The sequence below is a fragment of the Nomascus leucogenys genome, chromosome 8, assembly GCF_006542625.1.
Source record: "Nomascus leucogenys isolate Asia chromosome 8, Asia_NLE_v1, whole genome shotgun sequence".
In the NCBI taxonomy this organism is placed as follows: Eukaryota; Metazoa; Chordata; class Mammalia; order Primates; family Hylobatidae; genus Nomascus; species Nomascus leucogenys.
Window position 1 is genome coordinate 12,346,555 of NC_044388.1, and position 23,971 is coordinate 12,370,525.

At 51.4% G+C, this 23,971-nt stretch overlaps 1 protein-coding gene across 2 annotated transcripts in view; it reads right to left on the bottom strand.

Moving 5' to 3' along the window:
- ESYT3 (extended synaptotagmin 3) overlaps nucleotides 1–23,971 on the bottom strand; it is a 48,644-nt gene that overhangs the window by 18,976 nt on the left and 5,697 nt on the right. For both annotated transcript variants that reach the window (XM_030816758.1, XM_030816757.1), the window contains exons 2-7: nucleotides 11,797–11,838; nucleotides 8,547–8,681; nucleotides 6,232–6,308; nucleotides 4,622–4,688; nucleotides 3,864–3,953; nucleotides 3,232–3,287 (exon numbers count right to left, since the gene is read on the bottom strand). In XM_030816758.1, coding sequence (XP_030672618.1) covers nucleotides 3,232–3,287; nucleotides 3,864–3,953; nucleotides 4,622–4,688; nucleotides 6,232–6,308; nucleotides 8,547–8,681; nucleotides 11,797–11,838 — 467 coding nt within the window. The remainder of the gene's footprint in view (nucleotides 1–3,231; nucleotides 3,288–3,863; nucleotides 3,954–4,621; nucleotides 4,689–6,231; nucleotides 6,309–8,546; nucleotides 8,682–11,796; nucleotides 11,839–23,971) is intronic.

Sequence of the window (23,971 nt, forward strand, 5' to 3'; positions counted from 1 at the left end):
CCCCGACTCCCTCTGCCTCCAGGCTACTTTGTTCTTAGAGGTCACACAGCACAGTGGCTAAGAGCAAGGCTGAAGCCTGTGTTAGAACCTCAGCTCCACCATCAACTAGCTGTGTAGCCTTGGCAAGTCGCTAACCTCTCTGGACCTCAGCATCCTCACCTCTAACCTGCGGCTAATAATGCGTATTCCTGGGGTTGTTTGTTCATTGCCTGACTCCACCTCCTGGTACTGGGGGACAGGGATGTTGCCTGGAACAGGGCTGGCACAGTGTAAATACTTTTTGAATAAAAGAACACATGCCTGGATTCCCTTTGTCCGGTGTGGGTGAGATCCATGCAGATGTCAGTGAATGAGCAAGTCAGCGGCCCTCCCCTGAGTCTGACGAGCCAGCTGGTGCCAGCCCTGGCCAGTCCAAATGTCCCTTTCTCCTGGGGAGGTGTGTCCAATGGGGCTGGTGCCTTTCTCTGCTCCTCTCATGGGGCCTGGGGCTCTGAGAGCAGCCTTCGCTTGCCCCCAGATGGTGAGATCTAGAGGACCAGCTACTCCTCACTGGCCTCTGCTGTGACAGTGCCCCTTCCATGCCTATGTTTGTGACCATGGTCAGGGGAAGTCACATAGGCTTCTCACCACACACTTGGTTTGGATGGGGTGCAGTGAGGAAGAAAGGACACTCACGTGTCCACACCCAATGTGCCGCCACCACACAGCTGAGTGTCCTCCGAGGGACCCAAGGCAGAGGAACCAGGCTCCCCTTTTACTGAGGAAGAGCCCAGAGAAGTGAAGCAACTTCTCCACGTTCACTCAGTTGCTCAGTGACAGAGCCAGGAGCTGGCTGCCTCTGGTTCCAGAGCCATACAGCCTCCACGCAGGCCACATCTCAGCAGACAGAGCCACTCTCCCCCTGCACCAGGACGGGGACCTGAACGTCAGCCCAACATTCAGCAAAGCACTTCTTGCCCACTCCATGGGTGTGGTGTGTGGTGTGTGGTGTGGTGTGTGGTGTGGTGTGGTGTGTGGTGTGGTGTGTGTGGGTGTGGTGTGTGTGGTGTGTGGTGGTGTGTGGTGTGGTGTGTGGTGTGTGGTGTGGTGTGTGGTGTGGTGTGTGGTGTGGTGTGTGGTGTGGTGTGTGGTGTGTGGTGTGGTGTGTGTGGTGTGTGTGGTGTGTGTGTGGTGTGTGTGTGGTGTGGTGTGTGGTGTGTGTGGTGTGTGGTGTGGTGTGTGTGTGGTGTGGTGTGGTGTGGTGGTGTGGTGTGGGTGGTGTGTGGTGTGGTGTGTGGTGTGGTGTGGTGTGTGGTGTGGGTGTGTGGTGTGGTGTGTGGTGTGGTGTGTGGTGTGGTGTGTGGGTGGGTGGTGTGTGGTGTGGTGTGGTGTGTGTGTGGTGTGGTGTGTGGTGTGGTGTGGTGTGGTGTGTGTGGTGTGTGGTGTGTGTGTGTGGTGTGGTGTGTGGTGGTGTGTGGTGGTGTGTGGTGTGTGGTGTGGGTGTGTGGTGTGTGGTGTGGTGGTGTGGTGTGTGGTGTGTGGTGTGGTGGTGGTGGTGTGTGGTGTGGTGGTGTGGTGTGTGGTGTGTGGTGTGGTGTGTGGTGTGTGTGGTGTGTGTGTGGTGTGGTGGTGTGTGGTGGTGTGTGGTGTGGTGTGTGGTGTGGGTGTGGTGGTGTGTGGTGTGGTGTGTGGGTGTGGTGTGTGGTGTGTGGTGTGTGTGTGGTGTGGTGTGTGGTGTGTGGTGTGTGGTGTGTGGTGTGTGGTGTGTGGTGTGGTGTGTGGTGTGGTGTGTGGTGTGGTGTGTGTGTGGTGTGGGTGTGGTGTGTGGTGTGGTGTGGTGTGGTGTGTGGTGTGTGGTGTGTGGTGTGTGGGTGGTGTGGTGTGGTGTGTGGTGTGTGGTGTGTGGTGGTGTGGTGTGGTGTGTGGTGTGGTGTGTGGTGTGGTGTGTGGTGTGTGGTGTGTGTGGTGTGTGGTGTGTGGTGTGGTGTGTGGTGTGTGTGGTGTGTGGTGTGGTGTGTGGTGTGTGGTGTGGTGTGTGGTGTGTGGTGTGTGGTGTGTGTGGTGTGTGGTGGTGTGGTGTGTGGTGTGTGGTGTGGTGTGTGGTGTGGTGTGTGGTGTGTGGTGTGTGTGTGGGTGTGTGTGTGGTGTGTGTGTGGTGTGTGGTGTGGTGTGGTGTGGTGTGTGGTGTGTGTGTGGTGTGTGGTGTGGTGTGTGGTGTGTGGTGTGGTGTGTGGTGTGTGGTGTGGTGTGTGGTGTTGTGGTGTGGTGTGTGGTGTGTGGTGTGTGTGTGGTGTGGTGTGTGGTGTGGTGTGTGTGTGGTGTGTGGTGTGTGTGTGTGGTGTGTGGTGTGGTGTGTGTGTGGTGTGTGTGTGGTGTGGTGGTGTGGTGTGGTGTGGTGGTGTGTGGTGTGGTGTGTGGTGTGGTGTGTGGGGGGTGGGTGGTGTGTGGTGGGGTGTGTGGTGTGTGGTGTGGTGTGTGGTGTGTGGTGTGGTGTGTGGTGTGGTGTGTGGTGTGTGGTGTGTGGTGTGGTGTGGTGTGTGTGGTGTGGTGTGTGTGGTGTGTGGTGTGGTGTGTGTGTGGTGTGGTGTGGTGTGTGTGGTGTGTGGTGTGTGGTGTGTGTGTGGTGTGGTGTGTGGTGTGGTGTGGTGTGTGGTGTGGGTGTGGTGTGGTGGTGGTGTGGTGTGGTGTGGTGTGGTGGTGTGTGGGTGTGTGTGTGGTGTGTGGTGTGGTGTGGTGTGTGGTGTGGTGTGGTGTGGTGGTGGTGGTGGTGTGTGGTGTGTGGTGTGTGGTGTGTGTGGTGTGGTGGTGTGGTGTGTGGTGTGGTGTGTGGTGTGTGGTGTGTGTGTGGTGTGTGTGTGTGTGTGTGGTGTGTGGTGTGGTGTGTGGTGTGTGTGTGTGTGTGTGGTGTGGTGTGTGGTGTGGTGTGGTGTGGTGGTGTGGTGGTGTGTGGTGTGTGGTGTGGTGTGGTGGTGGTGTGGTGGTGGTGTGGTGTGGTGTGTGGTGTGGGTGTGGTGTGGTGTGTGTGTGGTGGTGTGTGGTGTGGGCGGGGGGTGTGCTGGGCACGGTGCCCACCCACAGAGGCCACATAGTACCGTTAGCCTCCCACTCCCACTCCAAACAGACCAATGCTTCTCCCTCTGCAGAGAGCACCAGGAGGGAAGGCACCACCCTCGCACAGCTCCCGTCACTGGCTGCAGAGCCCTGGAGGCCCCCAAACTTAGGATCTCCCTTGAGTCTCTCCCAGGCACCTACTTGATTCCCGGTGCATCCAGCAGGTTGGTCAGGCCAGTCCAGTTAATCTGTAGGTGCTTCAGGGGCACAGGGAAGCTATTAGGCTGGAAAGGGTTGGGAGCCCAGGGCTGAGAACCCCCTGACAAGAGCCTCACACCCATGTGAATGGAGAACCCAGCCTGCCAGGGTGGGGGTTCGGAGAAAAGCAGGCAGAGCCCCCTCTGCCAGGGTGTCAAGCAGGCGAGGCCACCTCCCAGCCCAGCTCAGGCATCTAGCGGTATCGAGGGCCCAGGCTTCAGCTCAGGATGGGGCAGGGGCTGTGGAACCTGCTGCTTCCCAGGCAGAACCCCTACAGGAGTGGGATCGTCCACGTGGCCACAGGCTGGCCTGGACTTTGAAAGCTCTGAGTTTGAGCCTGGGCTCCAATTCAGACCATCTGTGTGACCTTCTCTGAGCTTAGCTGCCTCATCTTAGGGAGAGCAGAGTCTAGCTCAAGCTGCCTTAAGGATTAAATGAGATAAGGAGTGTGACTGCCCAGGTCTCAGTGGGCTTGGACAATGTCCATTCTTGGACTCAAACCCAATGTCTAGGGCCCAGCAGACCAGTGCCTACTCCCAGGGAGCAGCAGGCTTACTGCAGTCCTTGAGACTCACCGGCTTCTGAAGGAAGAACACAGTCACGGCTCCCACGAAGGGCTTGTCCACTAGGAGGGGCTCCAGGATGACCCGCAGGGTGCCGTGCAACTGGACAGGCACAGAGGTCCCGTGAGGGGCCCAGGCCTCCTTTCTCCCCATGCCTGCTGGGCTCAGCTGAGGCCATCTGCTGCCTCATTTCATGCCCATGCCGCCCCACATGTCAGGGCCACCTGCCCCAAGCTGCCTGCTCTCACAGCAGGAACCGTACTTAAGGTGCTGAGGCCTAGACACAGCTGCCACCTCTTGCCAGCTACCAAGGGGCTCTGAGCTGGCCCCACTATCTTCCACGGGTGTGCTGGCCTGAGAGACCTATAGCCTTTGCCAAATTTTGGACTGGCCCAGCCAGCAGGGACCGAGGAATGATTTCCAGGCCCAAATCAGCTCGTCTACTCCCGCCGAGAGTTATTTTCACCTCCTGGGTCCACCTCAGTCTCTAAGCAATGGCTTTCCATCGCTCCATGAACACCACCTCTCTCCTCGCCAGGCAGTCAAAGCCTCTCCCAGGGCCTTTGCAGTCAGATGAGGCTGGTTGGTGAAGCCCGGCCACCACTTCCCGGCCATGTGACCTCAGGCCTACAGCTCCTCTGTAGTCACCATCCTCTGTGTTTAGTGTTGCCACCGCCTTCTGTGGCCTACTCTGGCATGACCTGGCTTCCCCTTCCCTGATCCCCACCCTGGGGGCTGGAACAGAGGCAGCCCCACCAGGCTCCACCCACCTGGATCCCGTTCACACCAGCCTGAATCTTCTGCAGCTCCACACTGATCTCACAGTCCCCGATGTAGCTGAAATGGGGGGTGGAAAAGGAAGGTGGGGAGGAGGGGTAGGTCCACTTGCTCAGAGAGGTTGGGAAACTTGCCCAGTGTCACACAGCCGGAGCCCAGGCAGCTAGTTGCCGACCCTGAGCTCTATGCACTGGGCACATGGCCTAGTAGCCTCAGCCTTTCTCCGCTCTGCTCAGACCCGACCCAGACCCTGATCCAAGCCCAGACCCCAGGAGGCAGCCCCTGTGGGTCCCTGCATTCAGGTATCCCAGGCATATCCTCATCTCTGACCATGACAACAGTGATTCCAGGCACTCACCTCACCCCACGATACCCTGAAGATGAAAAGGACGGGCTCTTGGTAAACACGCTGCCCACCTTTCCACCCCTGCTGTCCCCCTGTCCCATCTCTGCCCAGGTGTCTTTCATGGGGACACAGAAGCAGCCCCCACTGCTTACATCCCAGGTGCTGCTGGGCATGGTGGAGGTGGGCAAAGGTAACAAGGCGTCAGGCTTCAGCATAGAAGCCCAAGTCCACCCAGTGACTCTCGCCAGGTGATGGGCACAGGGAGCCCAGAATGGGTGCCCTTGAGGGTAAAGATCAGCAGATCCTGTGAAAGCACTGAAGGAGACTCAGGGGAGGGAGAGGGGCAGCCAGCACACATGTGCAGAGCACAGGCAGAGGAGCCCAAGGTCACCAATCGCAAAAACTGAGTGCCTCTTGAAAGGGCAGGAGTGAGCCGGATGGGGAAGATGGGGACCCCGGGGGCTGCCTGGGCAGCTGAGTGGGCCACACAACCTCGATGTGCCCTGACTATTCCTACAAGGATCTTGTGGCAGAGCCCCAGGGGCTGGGAGCACCTGATAGCCCGTCACCATCCCAACCCACGTGGCACCAGCCCCTAAATGGGGATGGGTGGTCCAAAGAACTAGCTCCTATCTTCCCAACATGCTGTCAGTGCCAGCCTCTAGGCTAAGGGCAGAATGAGACATGGGAAAGGAATGGCAACACTCTGGATCCTCAGGAGTTGGTCCTCTGTCTTTTAAAGTGCAATTCAAATCTTGCCACTTCCAGGAAGGCTTCCTGGACTGAATCTCCCTTCTTCTTGACTCACGTCCATTATGAACCTCATTTCAAAGAGATATCCTTGCCCAACCCCCTGAACTAGTCACTTATGTGTCTTTGCATTCTCTATTTTCCTGAGGTGCCGCAGAGCCCAGGTCTCCGGCTGACCTCTCTCAGCCTGTGCTTGGAACTCCCTGGGCCTCACAATGAGACCTCACATCTTCTTGTCACACTTGCTCCCACTAGAGACATCCTCTCTGAGGCAGCTGGTCTGACCCTCCAAGTGACCCAGGCCTGGCTTCCAAGAAAGCTCTGCTGCCTGGGCCTTGGAACCCAGAGTATGCCAGGGGATGGGAGAAGCTGGGAGGAGGGGAGGGTCCTGTGAGGGGTTCCACATCCCAAGTCAGAGTGTATATATATACTACTGCATCTTCAAACTAGCTGTTCCCACAGTGTCCCCTGCACCCCGAAGCCCATACCTGGCCCGATAGAGCTCACCAGATCTGCAGGTCCACAGTCACATGTCTTCGGTTGCACGTGTTAGTGTGTGCCTTGACACCGTTGACCCTGGGACACTGGAAGAAATGCCAAAAGGGCTAGGTCAGAGGCTTCTTGTAGCAGGGGACAGCTGCCAGCTCTCCCCTCGGCACTGGGCTTTGTCAGCAACGAGCATGACCATCATACTTCCAGGATGAGGCACAGACATGTAAATCTATCCTGCAGCCCAGAGACTTCCCTCCCTAGAATGTGCCCCCTCCTTTCTCTCCCTTCCTGCCCCTACTCACACAGCCACACAGAGTGGCCCTGAGACCAGGCCTGTTGTTTATGCCCCATAGCAAACTCTGGAAGTGGGTCCTTTCCCTTTACACGTGAGGAAACTAGAGCTTAGAGAAGTCAAGTCACTGGCCCCACAGCACAGGGTGGAGCTGGGCATAGGCAGGGGAACTGGAGGAAACTGGCAATACTCACAGGTGTGAATGAATGCTTATGGCAGCTGAAAAAAAAATTTTTTTAATGTTCATGGGTGTGTGAAGAAAGGGGGTGTGGTGAGTGCACTGGGTCCTGGCCAAGCCCAGGAGGGTCGTGTGAGGAGTCCTCTGTGATCCCACGATGTAGAGGAGGGGACATGTGGGGAATGGAAGAGCAGAGGGGAGAGGGGTGGCCAGGACATGAAGAGCGCTGAATGCCAGGATCAGGAGGCAGGTGTTTCTCCTGCAGGGCTGGGACATCTGTTCAGCCTGCAGCTTCCCCCTCCAGGTTCTTCTGATATGGTAAATATCATTTCTTATAGCAATGCTACATCCCATAGACCAACGGTCCCCAATCTTTTTGGCACCAGGGACCAGTTTCTTGGAAGACAATTTTTCCACAGACCGGGGGTGGGGTGGGAAATGGTTTGGGGATGAAACTTTTCCACCTCAGATCATCAGGCATTAGCTTCTCATAAGGAACACGCAACCTAGATCCCTCACATGCGCAGTTCACACAGGGTTTTGTGCTCCTATGAGAATTTAATGCTGCCGCCGACCTGACAGGAGGCGGAGCTCAGGCAGCAATGCTCATCCTGGCTGCTGACCTCCTGGTGTGTAGCCTGGTACTGAGAGTTGGGGACCTCTGGCATAGACACAACCACCAGAGGAGCAGCCTGACTGAGCAGGCTCTGCTGTGAACACAGCACCCTGCAAGCTCCTTGGCTCCCAGCCTGCCGAATTCTTCAAAAGCCAACTGAGCCATCACCTTTTCCTGGAAGTCTTCCCTGACTCCCACAGCCCCTCCACCCCTCCATTTCTGAACTCGCATTCCTCTGCCATCATGCACGCAGATACTGCCATGTTGTCATCCACTGGTTGATGTGTTCCTCCCACAGGACGGGGTGCAGCCACACCCAACTCTATGATGCCCAGCACACAGCACGTGCTCAATAAGTCACAGGTGAATGAAACAAGAAATGAATGCATGAACCAACAGATGCTGGCACAAGCCAGTTTGAATGGCAGAAATCCCAGTCTCCAGGGCTCAAGCCTGCCTAATCTACCCCTGCCCAGGGGCTAGCCAGGCAGGGCTGGCAGACAGCTCTCAGCAGGCTGGCCTGTACTTGGACACCTGCTCATTGCGGGGAAGACCAGATGCCAGTGCCTCTCATTTACTGGGTCACAGTGGTCTCTGGCTGGGGGATACATTTTGGATGATCAAAAGACTCAAGTCACTGGGGGCACTTCGAGGCAGGAGGAATAGGGCACCAAGGCTGAAGTGGAAGCTCAGTCTAGAACAGGGACCATGACATTAGGTGTGCTGACACAAACTCCGCTGGCCACAGACCATTTCACCCTGGGACACCTGCTGATCTTCACAGAACTAGCATGGACTCATAACACTGAGTGCTATAACAGCCAATTAGTGGAGAATATAAAGCGCTTGGTGGCACCCACTATCCAAACCGTGAGTGTGTGTTCACCGGCACTGAGGTTAGCAACTGATTTCCATCTTTGTATCTGTCTGGCTACCACCATGGCACATCTTCAAAGTTTTCATTAAGAAAAGTGGGAATATCTCCCACCTCTCCTTTCTGTTCCCTGTGAGCCAGGCTTCCTTGGAACCTGGGGAGATGATGGTACAGGGATGTGGTGGAAGGGTGTCTACTGAGGCTGACAGGCTGGGAAATGCAGGTGGTGGTTCGGGGGTTGTCCCCCTGTAAGGTCCACTGGGATCTTTGCAGTCATATGACTGACCTGGGTGGGAGAAAGGTGGGAGGAGAGGAAACAGAGAAAAGACTGCACAGCCAGTCCAGGCTGACCCTCCCAAGACACACCCACCTTCTGTCCAAAGTAGAGCTTGGTAAAGGTAAAGGTCCTCAGGTGGATGCTCTTCTCTCGGATCTTGGGCTCAAGTTTCTCCCGGAACTTGCTTTCCATGATCATGCTTAGGTAGGGCCAGGTCTGAGAGATGATCTGGGAAGAGGCTCTTGGTAGTCAGGTCTGTACCCCCACTGCAGACCCACATGGGACAAGGTCCTGATTCTCTGCAGCCTGGTCTTGGGGTGGGGGTTCCTATGCTGCAGCATTCACCTGCCTGCCTGCCCACCCACCTGCTCACCTGTTCATCTGTCTGTCCGTCAAACATCTGATAACTACAGCTGTGGTTCCCACTGTCATGCAGGCAGCAGGACCCCAAGATTTGGTGCTATTCCGCAGAGCACCATGAAATACTCATTCACTACATTTAATATTAGGAAGCCCTTTAGTTCTGTGCTAAAACATAACCTCATTCTACACTGTGGTTTAAACAAAAAGTATCAGATGCCAGAAGTGTAAGAAAAAAATTACAGAAGAGGAAGTTAAATTGTTTCCTGTGGATTTAATTTTCTAGCAATCAGAAAAGGCAGCCTTTGCCCGATTTCTGCAGCAGAATGACTCACTGTGCTGGTTTGGGAACCCAGCGCAGGACCTGGGGAGAAGGAAGGTGGCAGAGACAGGGCAGGATGGTGGAAATCAGAGGGGAATGGAGGGAGGGCCAGCCAGCAGGTACGTTCTGTTTGGGGCAAGGCTTCTCCATCTCCTTTTTTTCTTTTTCTTTTTTTTTTTAAACGGAGTTTTGCTCTTGTTGCCCAGGCTGGAGTGCAATGGCACGACCTTGGCTCACTACAACCTCCACCTCCTGGTTCAAGTGATTCTCCTGCCTGGTTCAAGTGAATCTCCCAAGTAGCTGAGATTACAGGTACCTGCCACCACACCCAGTGAATTTTTTAAATTTTTTTATTTTTTTAATTTTTAGTAGAGACAGGGTTTCACCATGTTGCCCAGACTGGTCTCAAACTCCTGGCCTCAAGTTATCTGTCCGCCTCGGCCTCTCGAAGTGCTGCGATTACAGGCGTAAGCCACCACACCTGGCCTTCTTTTTTAAGACAAGGTCTCACTCTGTCACCCAGGCTGGAGTGCAGTGGCATGATTACAGCTCACTGCAGCCTCGACCTCCCAGGCTTAGGTGACTTCCCACCACAGCCTCCTGGGTGGCTGGGACTACATGCTTGCACCACCACACCTGGCTTTTTAATGTTTTTGTAGAGATAGGGTCCCCCTATGTTACCCAAGCTGAGGGATGTTGATCCAAGATTGCTATTTTCACATTACCAGAGGTGTCATTGCTGAGTGCATCAAAAAGCATTCCCTAGCCGGGCATGGTAGCACACACCGGGGTCACAACTCCTTGGGAGGCTGAGGCAGGAAGATCGCTTCAGCCCAGGAGTTCAAGGCCAGCTTGGGCAACGTGGCAAGACTCCATCTCAAAAACAACAGTAACAACAAAAGAACAGAGAACATTCTCAGCCTCTGGGTAAATTTGGAAGAAGCAGGTTGCTGCTTTAAGAGGAGTGACTGGGTTTCTGGGTATTCATGCAGGACCCAGTACTTCTGGGGCAAACCTTGTAGAGTTCCTCCTGCACTGTGTTAGCTGGTTCATGGATCTCTGCCTGCGTTACGTCTTTCTTTCAGTAATACACAGAGGCCCACACAAGGCGTTGGAGATACAAGACTGTATCTTTCCTGTGGGCTTTGGCTTCAGTTTAAATATGCATGTCCTTCCTCCATGTGCCCCTTCCAAAGCCATCATTGGCGGAGCCTAAAGGCTGTGAGATTTTAGGGCTCATTGTTCCCATCTCTCTCAAAGGCCTCTCCAAACCCCAGGTTCTACTTTCTCGGATCTGGTCTCATCTTCCTGTCTCGCTGGTTTGTCACTGGCCAAGTGCCTCCTGAGTTTAAAGCTCGTTAGGACACACTCGGTGCCCTAGTATGTGGTTTACCTACACAACTGTCTGTGTCTCCTCATCCAAGACGAAGGTGGAAGCCTCATATCCCAACAGTCTTACATCTCCAACGCCTTGTGTGGGCCTCTGTGTATTACTGAAAGAAAGACGTAACGCAGGCAGAGATCCATGAACCAGCTAACACAGTGCAGGAGGAACTCTACAAGGTTTGCCCCAGAAGTACTGGGTCCTGCATGAATACCCAGAAACCCAGTCACTCCTCTTAAAGCAGCAACCTGCTTCTTCCAAATTTACCCAGAGGCTGAGAATGTTCTCTGTTCTTTTGTTGTTACTGTTGTTTTTGAGATGGAGTCTTGCCACGTTGCCCAAGCTGGCCTTGAACTCCTGGGCTGAAGCGATCCTCCTGCCTCAGCCTCCCAAGCAGATGTGACCCCGGTGTGTGCTACCATGCCCGGCTAGGGAATGCTTTTTGATGCACTCAGCAATGACACCTCTGGTAATGTGAAAATAGCAATCTTGGATCAACATCCATCAGGAAGTCCTTTCTTATACCTAACCTAAGCCATTCCTGCTGTGGGCTAAGCCTCCTCCCAGAGGCAAGGTTTGTATTAGAAACATTCCTCAGTCAGGAGATTTGAGCTGGGGACTGCCATGGAACCCTCACAGTTAGGGACAGGTCTGGGCAGATCAGGGAGGGGCAGGCCTCTGGTTCGTCCTCTCTGAAGTCAGGATTCCTGCTGGGGAGGGCTCAGCCAGGGGTCATCATCCAGCAGGAGCCTCCTTGGGACATGTGGCAGCAGAGCCCAAGGGGATTTCCCAGGGGTGACCTAACAGCAATTACATTAGTGATGTCAGTGAATCGAGCCAGGGCAAGGACTCTAATTACTCCCACTTTACGGATAAGGAAGCCAGCTCAGAGGTGTTAGGCAGTCTGCCCAAGACTGCACAGCAATGGTGTTGGATATAGGCAGGAAACCAGGCAGTGTCCAGAAGCTGTTGTCTAGTTAATGTCTTCTCTCCCTAGGAAAGTACAGCTCCTGGCCTGGTGAGCCAGTGGGGCTTGTACCTTTCTCTATACTTCTCTGTATTTTCTAATTTTTCTGCTGTGACCATGTATTCATTTCAATTTGTTGTTGTCAACAAAAGCAAGACATTCTGGTGAAAGAAGAGGGAAAGGGAGCATCCCTGCCCTCGTCAGGCAAGGAAACTGCCGTGAGGCCCCCATCAGGCTGTGGGGGTGACAGCCGCGGGGAGGACGAGGCTGGCATGTGTCGGGCCCTGCTAGGCCCTGCCAGTGGCCTTACCTTGTTGGCCCACTCGACCCGCTCCACGTCCGGGAAGTGGATCTAGGAAAGAAGCCCCGAGGGGAAGTTAGACTTGAAGCCACACACTCTCTGGGAACCAAGCAAGCCAGGCTGGCGGGCTCCCCATTCCACCCACGCGCTGCACCTCAACCTTTCCTCCCTGCCGCCTCCACGTGGGTCACAAGTGCACTCTCCGCACCCACTCGGCGTCCAGCCCCGGCAACTCGGAACCGGTCCCGCCCTCAAATAGCACACCAGCCGGTGGAGCAGGCAGCAAATAAACAGACAACGAGCTGGCACTGATGCCGCGGTGCAGCCCAGCTCCAAGGCTCGTGTGGGCGTTTCTGGGCACGCGGTGGCAGGCAGGACAGGACTCCAAGCGGTTTCACCCCTCCCCTCCACCCCAGCCCCACGCGGAGGCTGAGGTGGGAGAGGACATGGAAGGCGAGGAGGAAAGGGAGGGCTGGAAACTGCTTGTTTGCACACGCAAGTAAACCCCCACTCCTGGGGAAGCACAGGACCCCCGACCTGGAAGCCCCCAGGATAACACAGGTTGCTCCTTGCAAATTCCATCCCCCTTATTCATTTCAATGACACAAACAATATGCAGTCTCCGTAGAAAAATTAGAAAATGCAAACATCAGCTAAACAAAAAGAAAAAATATTAGGCAATTCTACCACCCAGTGATAAGTACTTAACAGTTTGATGTTTTCATAGACAACTAAGGAGTGGGGTGCTGTGGGGCGCCCCTCCCACCTCTGCCCACGTTGGCTCCCAGAAGCCCCTCCCAAGCCTCCTCCCTTCCCCTTAGGCCCTTCCTATAGTCACATAGCTTCCAACTACGGGGTCACAACCCCTAGCCACTCCAGCTCCACTTGCTGGGTGAACCCCAGTGTGGAAAGGGGGAACAGTGGAAGGTGGGTGGAGTAGTGGAGGGACAGTCCTGTTGGCTGACCTGTGCATGACATAATTCTGAGAGTGCTTAATCCCCCCTCCAGGAGTCTCAGTCTCTGCATCTGTCTGCTGAGCTTCTCATTCCCCCCAGGGGTTTTCTTACAGAGGAGTAGATGTGGACATGTACAGGGTACCTGCATAAAACACTGTTCACCAAAACGGCAGCCACGGCCATCACTGTGGCCATGCCCCAAGTCCCCTGAGCATGAGGCTGGCTTGGGTCAGATTCAGAGTGGGCCTGGGACCACCCACGGTGGGGAAAGGGCCTGCCCCCTCTATCTGGGGGATCAGAAAGGCCACTGTCCTGGGACTAAGCAGATGTGTCCCTGCAAGTTCGCACACCTACCGAGTGCCAGGTCCGGAGCCAGCTTTGGGGTTGCCGTAAAGACTCAAACACATGCCCTGGACTGCAGCACTCGTTCAGGATCACAGCCATTCCCAAAGTGGGGGACAGAGAAATTCAATTCTCCTGGAACAGTTTTTAACAGCCTTGATTGGTCAGAGGAGTTCAGTGCTTCTGAGACTCTTGGGACACCATTCTCCCATCCTCTCTTGGAATACTATTCTCCCAGCCTCAGTTTCCCTTGCTCTGGGCAGTGGCCTATACTAACTCAGAAAAGTTTGTATTCCCAGGTACAGAAGAGAAAATACAGCCTGGTTCCCAGAGGTGCAGCTGGCCCAGCCCACAGAAACAGAAGAGATCGATGCGGGAAGGAATTGTGGGGAGAGTGGGCGGGAGCTCAGTTCAGTGGGGGTGATGCCACCTGCTCAGCACACATTCCCTGCAGCTACCCTGGGTCTGGTCTCAGCTGGGAACCAGGCAAATGGAAGGCAAGACCTTTCCGTTTCTTCCTATTACACTGCCCAGTACTAAAGTAGAAATTACTGCACATGGGCCTAGAGAGGAGACCCAGGTCATGTCATGGCCTCATCGCCCACTCCCACTGGTCCCTTTCAATCCAACCACCTTTACCTTTTCTGTTCCTACCAAAGGCCTGCATGTGTCATTTTGTGTGTCTGAAACAGTCCTCCCTACTCCCCTTTGATTGATCCGTTCGTCACTGTCTTTGACTTCACTTGCAGGAAGCCTCTCTGGGTGTCCCAAGTTGGGGATAAGTGAGGCACCTGCTGGTTCTCCATTGCAGCATTTGATACACTTTACTAGAGCTGCCTGGTCTTGCTGCCTACCTCCCTACACACTGGAAGCTCTAGAAGGGCTGACTGGGCCTCACCCCTATTAAAGCCTGTTTCTAACATATGAAGGTCTTAATAAATATTTGTGGAATGAATGAATGAAGCATGGTCCTTGCCCTCAAGGAACTCACAGGCAGGCAACTAACAGATCACTCTGATACAGAATCAATACTAAGGTGGGAAGAGGGAGCATTCTCAGAGGAACTTGCTGACCTCACCAGTAGCTGTCCTCCTTCCAGCCCAAGCATCACACTTCCCATCTCACACCCTTGGCCCGGGTGGTTTTGTGACTTCAGGAGCTGAGTAGTTCTGATCTCTGGACCCCGAAAGGTGATCCTGCTTGGTGGGTCCAACCCTGGCCACTCTAGGGAGTTAGTCGAATTAAGATTCCTGAGCTGCCTCATGCCACTGAATCAGAGTATATCAAGGGTAGGGCTCACCAACTTATTTTTCACAAGCTCCTGGTATGATGCTGGAATTCAGTCAGGGTTGGGATCAATGACCAGCCCACTCCTTGCCTCAGGGTGACCCACATGCCTCCTGAAAATATAGGAAGCAAGGCCGGGAACTGTGTCTCATGCCTATAATCCCAGCGCTTTGGGAGGCCGAGGCAGGGGGATCACTTGAGCCCAAGAGTTTGAGACCAGCCTGGTCAACATGGCAAAACTCCATCTCTACTAAAACATATAAAAATTAGGTGGGCATGGTGGCACACGCCTGTAATCCCAGCTACTCAGGAGGCTGAGGCAGAAGAACTGCTTGAACCCTGGAGGCACAGGTTGCAGTGAGTCAAGATCACAGCACTGCACGCCAGCCTGGGCCACAGGGTGAGACTCTATCTCAAAAAAAAAAAAAAAAAAAAAAAAAAAAGGAAGAAAAAAAGAAAGTGTAGGCAGCAACAGAATGACCAAGGCCCACACTGATTAAGCTGTCATAGTTTCTCTCGATTACCCACACCTGTATTTGAGGCTCCTCACCAAGAGGCTCCATCATGGATGAGTCTGAACCCCCTGAAGAGAGCAACAATTCAGTCCAAGAAAATAAGAGACCGTAAGTCTCCTACCCTGCCTAGGGACCTGAAGCCCCTCCCTTAGCCTGAATCTCAGCACCTGCCTTCACTCCCAGTGAGCCCAGGTGCAAGAGCCAGACCATATTCCTTGTGACTGCCCCTGAGTAAGTTTGGAGCAGGGGATGAAATCATAGAGACTGATTCTTAGGGAGCTATGACTCATCCTCAGTGCTTTCCCATTTTGACATCCACAGATTAATCTATTTTTCCATTATAATTGGTCTTTTTTTGGAACTTGAAGAAATCTTTTCCCATCCCACATTCTCAAAGTTACTCTGGATTTTCATCTGTTGGCTTTCATGTTTAGGTCTTTAATCTCTCTAGATTTTTTTACATAAGGTGAGACAAAGATACAATTTTTTTTCTCCCTCCATACTTTCACTAAGGCAATTTTCAACCAACACATAAAAAAAATTCCATCTTTTTCCTTGACTTGTGAATCTACTTCACTCAAAAACTAGCTCCTCATATGCACTTTGGTGTGTTTCTGGACTTGCCATTCAACTCCATCAGTCTGCCTGTTCCAGTATCATGTGGTTTTAATCACTGTGTTTTTGCCAAATGAACTGGGGTAGGGTGAATCCCCTCCCCTGCATTTTTTTTTTTTTTTTTTGATGGAGTTTCATTTTTGTCACCCAGGCTGGAGTGCAATAGTGCAATCTCAGCTCACTGCAACCTCCACCTCCTGGGTTCAAGCGATTCTCCAGCCTCAGCCTCCAGAGTAGCTAGGATTACAGGCACCTGCCACCATGCCTGGCTAATTTTTTGTATTTTTAGCAGAGACAGGGTTTCGCCATGTTGGCTAGGCTGGTCTTGAACTCCTGAACTCCTGATCCACCAGCCTCGGCCTCCCAACATGCTGGGGATTACAGGCATGAGCCACCGCACCCGGCTGGCGATTCCCCATTTTGCTTTTCTTTTTCACACTGATTTAGATAATAGTAGATATTTATTGTTCTGTATGAATTTTAGAATCAGCTTGTCAATCTACAAAAAAAAAATCCTCCTGAGATTTCAATTGTTATATTTTTAAAATTATAAGTTAACTTGTGGGCTGAGACGGTTAAATATTGTATCATGAACACTATTTATTCACATTTTCTATTCACATGTAAGATCAAACTTTCCAACTCTTTTTCTATAAAAGTCCTGTATATTTTTTGTTAGATTACTGTGTGGTATTTCATTTTCTGGGCAACTTTGCTGAAATTTGTTAATAGTTCTAATTGTTCATTGATTCTCCCAGAACTCTTTTTCTTTGATTTAAATCTGTTGCTCTTTTATGTTTTTAGAGTTGAACTTCATAAGTGTGGGGAATATCATTTATTTTCCATTTTTGTTTTGTAATAAATGAATTCAAAGGTATAAATTCCTCTAGTTTTTGACAAAATAAATTGCTATTCTGCTGTCATTTTTCTATTCCCATTATGACTTCCTCTTAATGAGTTTTCAAAATAGTAATGTTTTAAAATATCTAGACATGTGAGATTTCAAGAGACATATATTTTTGTTATTTTCTAATAATAATTTTATTTCTTTGTGGCCTGAGCAGTCTGTAGGATTGTCAATTCACTGGAATATGTTGATAATTCCTTGTGGCCTAGTACATGATTAATTTCCATGACTATTCCATGTGTGATCAGGTTATTAATCACGTCCTTCTAATATGCTTTATCCTTGCTTAGTCTTTGCCTGCTTCATTTATCATTTTCAGAAAGGGATGTATTAAAAGTTTCCAAGCCCAACTGTTGATTTATCTACTTCCTCATGTCGGTTGTTGATTTATATTTCCAGTTTACATTATGTAATACATATATGTCTGTGATTATCATAATTATTGAGACAAGGTCTCACTGTGTCACTCAGGCTGGAGTGCAGTGGTGTGATTTTGGCCTACTGCAGCCTTGACCTCCCAGGCTCAAGCAATCCTCCTACCTCAGCCTCCCAAGTAGCTAGGACTACAGGTATGCACCACCACCCCTAATGTTTGTTTGTTTTGGTTTTTTTTTTTTTTTGGTAGAGACGGGGTTAGGTCATGTTACACAGGCTAGTCTCAAACTCCTGGGCTCAAGCTATCCGACCGCCTCGGCCTCCCTAGTAGCTGAGACTACAGGTACATGCCACCATGTCTAGCTAATTTTCTAATTTTTTGTAGAGATGGGGCTTTGCCATGTTGCCCATGCTGGTTGTGAACTCCTGGGCTCAAACCATCCACCTGCCTCAGCCACCCAAACTGTTAGGATTACAGGTGTGAGCCACCATGCCCAGGTATATCATTATTACCCTTTACAAGCATATAACAACCTTCTTTGTCTTTGAGTTCTATTCTATTTTGTCTAAAATGACAATTGTTACCTCAGCTTTCTTTTGTTTCGGACTTGGCCAGTTGCGTATTTTCCATCCTATTTTCAACCTTTTTGAGTTCATGTCATCTCATGTCATTTAATACTCACCTAATCCCTTGTTTGCCCCATTTTACAGATAAGGAAACTGAAGTTCAGAGAGGTTACATGACTTATAATCTCCAGTAGTGGAGTGCTAGAACGGAGACCCAAGCCTGGGTCTGTCTGACCACAGCGTCTGTGCTTTTCCACTCCATCCACTACTCCTCCTAAGAAAACCTCACACAGCATCACGTAAGGTTTTACAGAAACCTCTTTTATAAAGTCTGGGATTTAGCAGGCAACTGCCCTCATGGGGCTTTAGCCCTGATTGGTACAGGCCACGCCTTATGACTTACAAAGGGCATTCCATAAACACTTTCATTTGATGCTCCCAACACTCTATAAATCATTATTCTTATTTTACAAATGAGGAGACTCAGAGACTAGTTAGTACTTAACAAGATTACCCATGTGATCAGAACCCAGCTCTCACCTGCGTATGATTTGAGCAAGCCTCAAATCTTCTCATCCATTTCCTCTCCTCCCCATCCTCCACCTGAAATGTCAGCATTTGAAGTCCATTCCTTAGTGTTTTTCTAACCTATTCCCTGTGTATTTAAAATTCCACCTCTGTAAGCCTCAGCTTTCTCATCTGCGAGATGGGTACAATACTGCCAACTTCACAGTTCCTGAAAAGACTAAATGCATGGATGATGCTCGGTATCCTTCCTGGATCAGAATAAGCGTTCTGGAAGTGGTAACTCTTGCTGGAAGTTGTACAGACCTGGGAGGTGCAGGCACTCTGACCCCTCTGACCTCAAGTACGTGCCAGAACAGGGTCACTTGAGCTATGTGTCCAGTTCTGCCTCACCCAGAGCGCAGCAAATTCTCTGCTGAGTTTCCTAGTGCCTCTGGCCACCACTGCAAGGGAGGAACAGAGAATGAGGAGGATTTATAACACAGTGTAAGCGGTTGAGATGGAAGGAGGAACACGGTTGGTGTTTCCCTGGCCTCGCTGACTGGCCCAGGGATCTGTGGCTCAGATAAAGACAGCCACAGAGAGCTGGGCCCAATGCCTGTCAGGCGCCCATGTGAAACTCTGCCCAATGGGGGCGCTGCATAGTGAAGCTCGGCAAACGCACCCAATCTGAGCCTCTGCCTTGTGTCTTTCCTCACTGGTAAAACAAAGAGAGGGCTGAAAAATAAGATGAGTGGCTCACACCGAACTGAGCCCTAAAATCACTGAGCTTTTGTTGCAGTTCCCCACAAGGCTGGGAGTCTCTGAGACCAGCTAGTGGGGAGTCACCCACACCACCTGGCAGTGCAAAGAGCTCTCCAGCGATTCTCAGACTTCTGTGTTCAACAGTCCCACCTGGAGAGCTCGCTACAGTACAGCTGCTCGGTCAGATGATTTTGATTCCAGAGGACTGGGGCAGGGGCCTGGAAACCTGTGTCTTTAACAAGCTCCTGGTGGTTCTGATCTTAGCAGAGGGTGCGGAAGAATGAGTGGACAGGGCTCCCCAGGCTGGAGGGCTTGCTCAGGCCCTGGAAGAAGGTGGCTCCTCTGCCTCCGGGGGTTCCTGACTAAGTTTGAAAGTCACAGCCTGGGTTTCCAGCTGTCACTCCTAGGAGAACACTGCTGTGTCACCAAGTTCTTACAGCAGCGTACAGACCTCAACTCCTTTATAAAGGGAATTCTTCCACAAAGAGCAAGGGGAGGCCAGAGCCAAAAGGCAAAAAACAGAATATTATGATTTCCCTGGCTCTGGGCCTGCTCTGCCCTCTAAAAGGTGAGCCACCCCCCGCCCCCCACCCCCCACCTCATACCTGCTTTCTGTAGCCAGGCAGGAGGAAGAGAAGGACGCGTGCCCGGGGACTTAGAACACAGGGTTTTGGTCTTAACTCCCTTCAGCCTCAGGTTTCTTGCTGATTAATAAGTGGGGCTGTTAATTCCTGTTCTTCCCAGATCCATGGAAACAGTGGACTTCTAAATGGTTTGGTGTTAGATACAAATCCAGCTCTCTAGCAAGCTGCATCCCCATAAAACATGTATGCTATCCTCACTGATGTATTATAGGTGAGAACATTTCCCCAAAGCAGGCCTGGAAAATTCCAAAGATGCCCAGACACATGGTCAAGTCACAGGCTCTCCGATGTCTGCTGTCCTCCCTGTACTACCCATCAGAGAAGTTTAAACAGTTCACAACCGCCACCCTCCCCATCTGAGGCCTCCCTAAACTAACATACCTCTTGATGCTGTTAGTGTACTTGAGCCGACGTGTTCCAGGCAAAGTCAGCTAATATTTTAATGACAGTGTTTTTAGGCATTGTCAAGGGAGCAGTGGTGATGAGAATTTAGAGAGAAGAGGTAAAGCAAATTCAAGTCTAAGTAGAATTCCATGCTAGACAGGCCACCAAAGAGGCCCACATCAATACTCCATCTTCGGGTGGTGATGTCTGTGCACTGTTTCTTAAACCCTTTAGGAAAAATGACTCCACAGCAGTGAGGAAATGGAGCCAGAATGACAGCTGCCTCCCATCGGAGCCAAGGTTTTCGTAGGGTCCACACAGATGAGTCTGGGGTTGGGGTGGGAGGCCTTGACAAGAGCTTGGGCCACGAGACCCTCTTGGGAGGCGGAGGGACTAAGGAGCCTCACTTAAAGGGCCTCCCTGTCATTCGGTGAATTCTGCCAGCTCCCTTGCACGGGGTGGCAGCTCTCCCACGGAGCAGCCATGTAGTCACACAGACACAGAGAGATGCACAAACACAGATATGCAGACACACACACAGACACACACACAACTACACAGACACATCCGCAGACTCACACACATGTGCAAAGACACGCAGTTTCCTAAAAATAGCCTCATGGCTCTTCCCTACTCCAAAGGATATTCTTACAGACAATACACCCCTGCTAACTAACTGCTGAGAGGAGACCCACTCATTCTGAGTGTCCTACAGAGATGTCCTACAAAAACAGGCCATTGGACTTCAGGCTGGCTCCTGTCTTCCCAAGATCGGCTACTGCTCTGCGGCTGCCTGTTCAGCGGTTCCTGCTTTACAAGCCAAGTGGTCCTTTGATTTCACTTTTCTCCTGATGCACAGCCTTTGTCTTTTTTTCCCTCTGTTCTTGGAAGGCAAACATTTAACCATTAAAACTACTTTTAAATCTTCCAACCCTTCTGCTTTAAATTATCCAGCTCAAGTACTTTGAGAGAAACAATTGCTTTGTCAACTTGAAAATCTGTCTGGCACGGTTCTGTAATCCACAGCTCCTTAACACACGCAGCCAGCAAACTGGCCTAAATCAGCTGAACCCAGTAGAACTGAGCAGATGAAATTCCACTAGTCACAGTGATGAGAACACTGACACTGAACACTGTCACTCCTTGCTAAGCAATAAGGGCTCAAAGCAGAGGGGGGTGGCACTGAGCTCTCCACAGAGTAGTTTTTTAAAGGGGACCTAAGCAATGATAGTAAGTTCCGAGAGTTCAATGATCCAGTTAGGGTTGGTAATTCCTAGAAGTTAAAAAAAACTTATCCTCTTGCTTATCAAACTAGCAAAGGCCCCAAAAGATAATATTCAATGCTGATAAGACCACAGTGAATGGACAAAAGTGTCCTTAAGAATCTTCATAAACTTCTAGGAATCCATACTAATTAAATTGAGAAATGTGGACTAAGATTTACATGGCAGGCATTCACCGTAGCATTCATTCAGCAGATTTCTATTGAGTCCTTACTATGAACTGGGCACTGAGCTAGCAGCTGAAGCTACAGATAAGTACAAGACATATACCTTATCTTAAAAGAACTTTCAGCCTAGAGGAAAAGTTAGCCATAAAAATAGGTAGGTTTGGCCGGGCGCGGTGGCTCACGCTTGTAATCCCAGCACTTTGGGAGGCCGAGGCGGGCGGATCACGAGGTCAGGAGATCGAGACCACGGTGAAACCCCGTCTCTGCTAAAAATACAAAAAATTAGCCGGGCGTGGTGGCGGGCGCCTGTAGTCCCAGCTACTCGGAGAGGCTGAGGCAGGAGAATGGCGGGAACCCGGGAGGCGGAGCTTGCAGTGAGCCGAGATCGCGCCACTGCACTCCAGCCTGGGCGACAGAGCGAGACTCCGTCTCAAAAAAAAAAAAAAAAAAAAATAGGTAGGTTACAAATCAGTCTGGGAGGCAAAGTGACAGACACATGCTCAGAGCTCTGTAGGAGCCCACGGAGAAGAGTCCTGGGGGTGGGGCCTGAGCTTGGACTTGAAGGATGAGTCACAGAATCTAGATGCACAGATCAGAGGGAGAAACTGCGGACAGAGGAACCACCACCCACCTCCGCTAGCCATGTGACCAGGAAAGCCTCGAAGTAACCGATATAATCAAGATTAGAGAAACAATTACACAACTTGTGGTACATTCATATGAAGGATATGATCGTCCTTAGAAGTTTGTTTGGAGAATGTAATATAATGTTAAGAACATAAAAAATAAAAGAAAAAAGTACTAGTTTTTAAGAAACTGTTTTCATATATTTTCTATATAAAGGAAGCACACCCAAACATACTGTATCTCTGGGTGGAGGGATTGTAAAATGCTTATCCTAATTTTAACTTTTATGCCATTTCCAAATATTCTCCAGTGAGAATGTTTACTTTCATGACCAGAAAAAAAACACATTTTTAGACAGTTTATAACCAGTTATGTTAAAAAGTAAATACAACATGGGCAAAGGAATAGAGTGGGTGATTCTGGGGTCTTGAAACACCCTATAGCCTAGACAATTTCCTTGGCTTTTTATTCTGAGATTTCCAAGGCTCATGACTCACGACACACTGGCACGGGGCTTCTCGGCCTGCCCTCCCACAGAGATAGGGCTTATGGGACCTGGGTTCTGCATCCCTCTGTGACCTGAGGAAATCAAGTCTCATATCCTTAGCTTCAAATACACAGCACCTTAAAAAAAAAAAAGGTGCTTTGCCTCTTTAATAATTCTCAATGGGGCAGAAAAACATCTTAAATCCGTCTTCAATATTTGCAGTTGAGGAGGAGGAGGAGGAAAAGGAAATCACTTGCCTCAAGCACATGTGAGCACTTTTGTGCTACAAGCTCCAGGTTCCCAGAGAATCAGAAATCCCTGAACTCTGCTGGGAGGAGTGGGAAGGGGAGGCGAAGGAGCAAGGCAGGCCAGGTCTCAGCCCCTGCTCCCTGAGGTAGCTGGGTTGTGGCCCTCCCAGGTCTTCAGGGGGCAGCTCACACCTCCCAGAGCCCCCTCCCCAAAGTCACCAGAGACATTCCCACAGAAGTGCTATCTCTGCCTGCCACCAAGATTCTGGGCCAGGACCCAGTGGGAGCCGGTGACCATCTCTCCCCACCTTCCTGCCCACTGGAGAGGGGGCTGCAACACAGGACAAAAGGGCCTGTCCCTACTCATGGCCCTGATCCTCATCCACCATGTGACCTCTCAGTTACTCAGGGCCTCAGGCCCCTGGCTGAGAAAAGGTTGCCTGGACACTCCTGTCCCAGAAAGATTCAGCCCCTTGTAAATGAAGCAGTAAGCAGTCTCATGTGAGCCCAGGTATCACACATTGCCGTCCCAGAATCTGCTCACCCCGAGATGCAATGATGAGCTCAACTGACCTAACCTGTAATAGACTGTGGGCCAAGTCCCCAACTCCCTACCACAGCCAGCAATACCATAGTGCCTCTTCCTCCAAGAAGGCTTCCTGGGCCACTTCCAGCCGAGGATGGAGCCCCTCACCCATGCTTTCTCGGAGCCTCAGACTCGGAGCCACGTCAGAGAACTGATCATGCTCTATCAGAAGAGGCTGCCCTCGCAGGTCTGAATCTCCATCTAGCTCATGGGTTCCTCAAGGGCAGGGGCCATGTGTACTCATGCTGCCCCGCCTGCAGCTCTGTGCCTGACACACTGCAAGTTCTCGATAAATGCTTGCTGAGTGAGTATAGGAATGAACACATGGATGCCTAAGATCCCTCTGTTGGGCTTGGAGGAAAGAAGGCCCATACTCTGTCACTCGTATTGCCCAATCCTGGCCCAGGACATGATAAGTCCATGAACCATTATTAAGACATGGGGCAGAAACCCCAAAGGCATGACTAAAAATCTATCTGCCTCTTCTTCCCGAGGACAGGCCTGACTCCAAGCCATTTGAATAATTTCACAGGGCTGCAGGGACCTCAAGGGTAAGAAGTCTCCCTGATTCCAAGCAGTGCCCAACCAGTCCTGATGTTTAAAATCAGGTTCCGTGGCCTTGGCTCCAAGCATCAGGCTTTGTGATCTAATCTGAGAGTGCCCAGGTTAGCTCAGAGCTGTCAGTGCATTTACTTCCTCTAATGAACCGAAGTATCTCAGGACAGACCCTGAGAGCCTGGGTCCTGGAACGACTGCTGCTCCAGCCACAGAAAGAGTGTCAAGCTCTCAGCACTAGGTAAGCAAAGCACTCAGCCCTTGGCTGTCTGCCTGAGTGGCTGGCAGGGAGGCTTGGAGCGGGCAATCCCAGGGACACTGTTCTGTGCCTCAGAATGCCCATCGCTTTGTGTGAACGGCTCACCTTTTT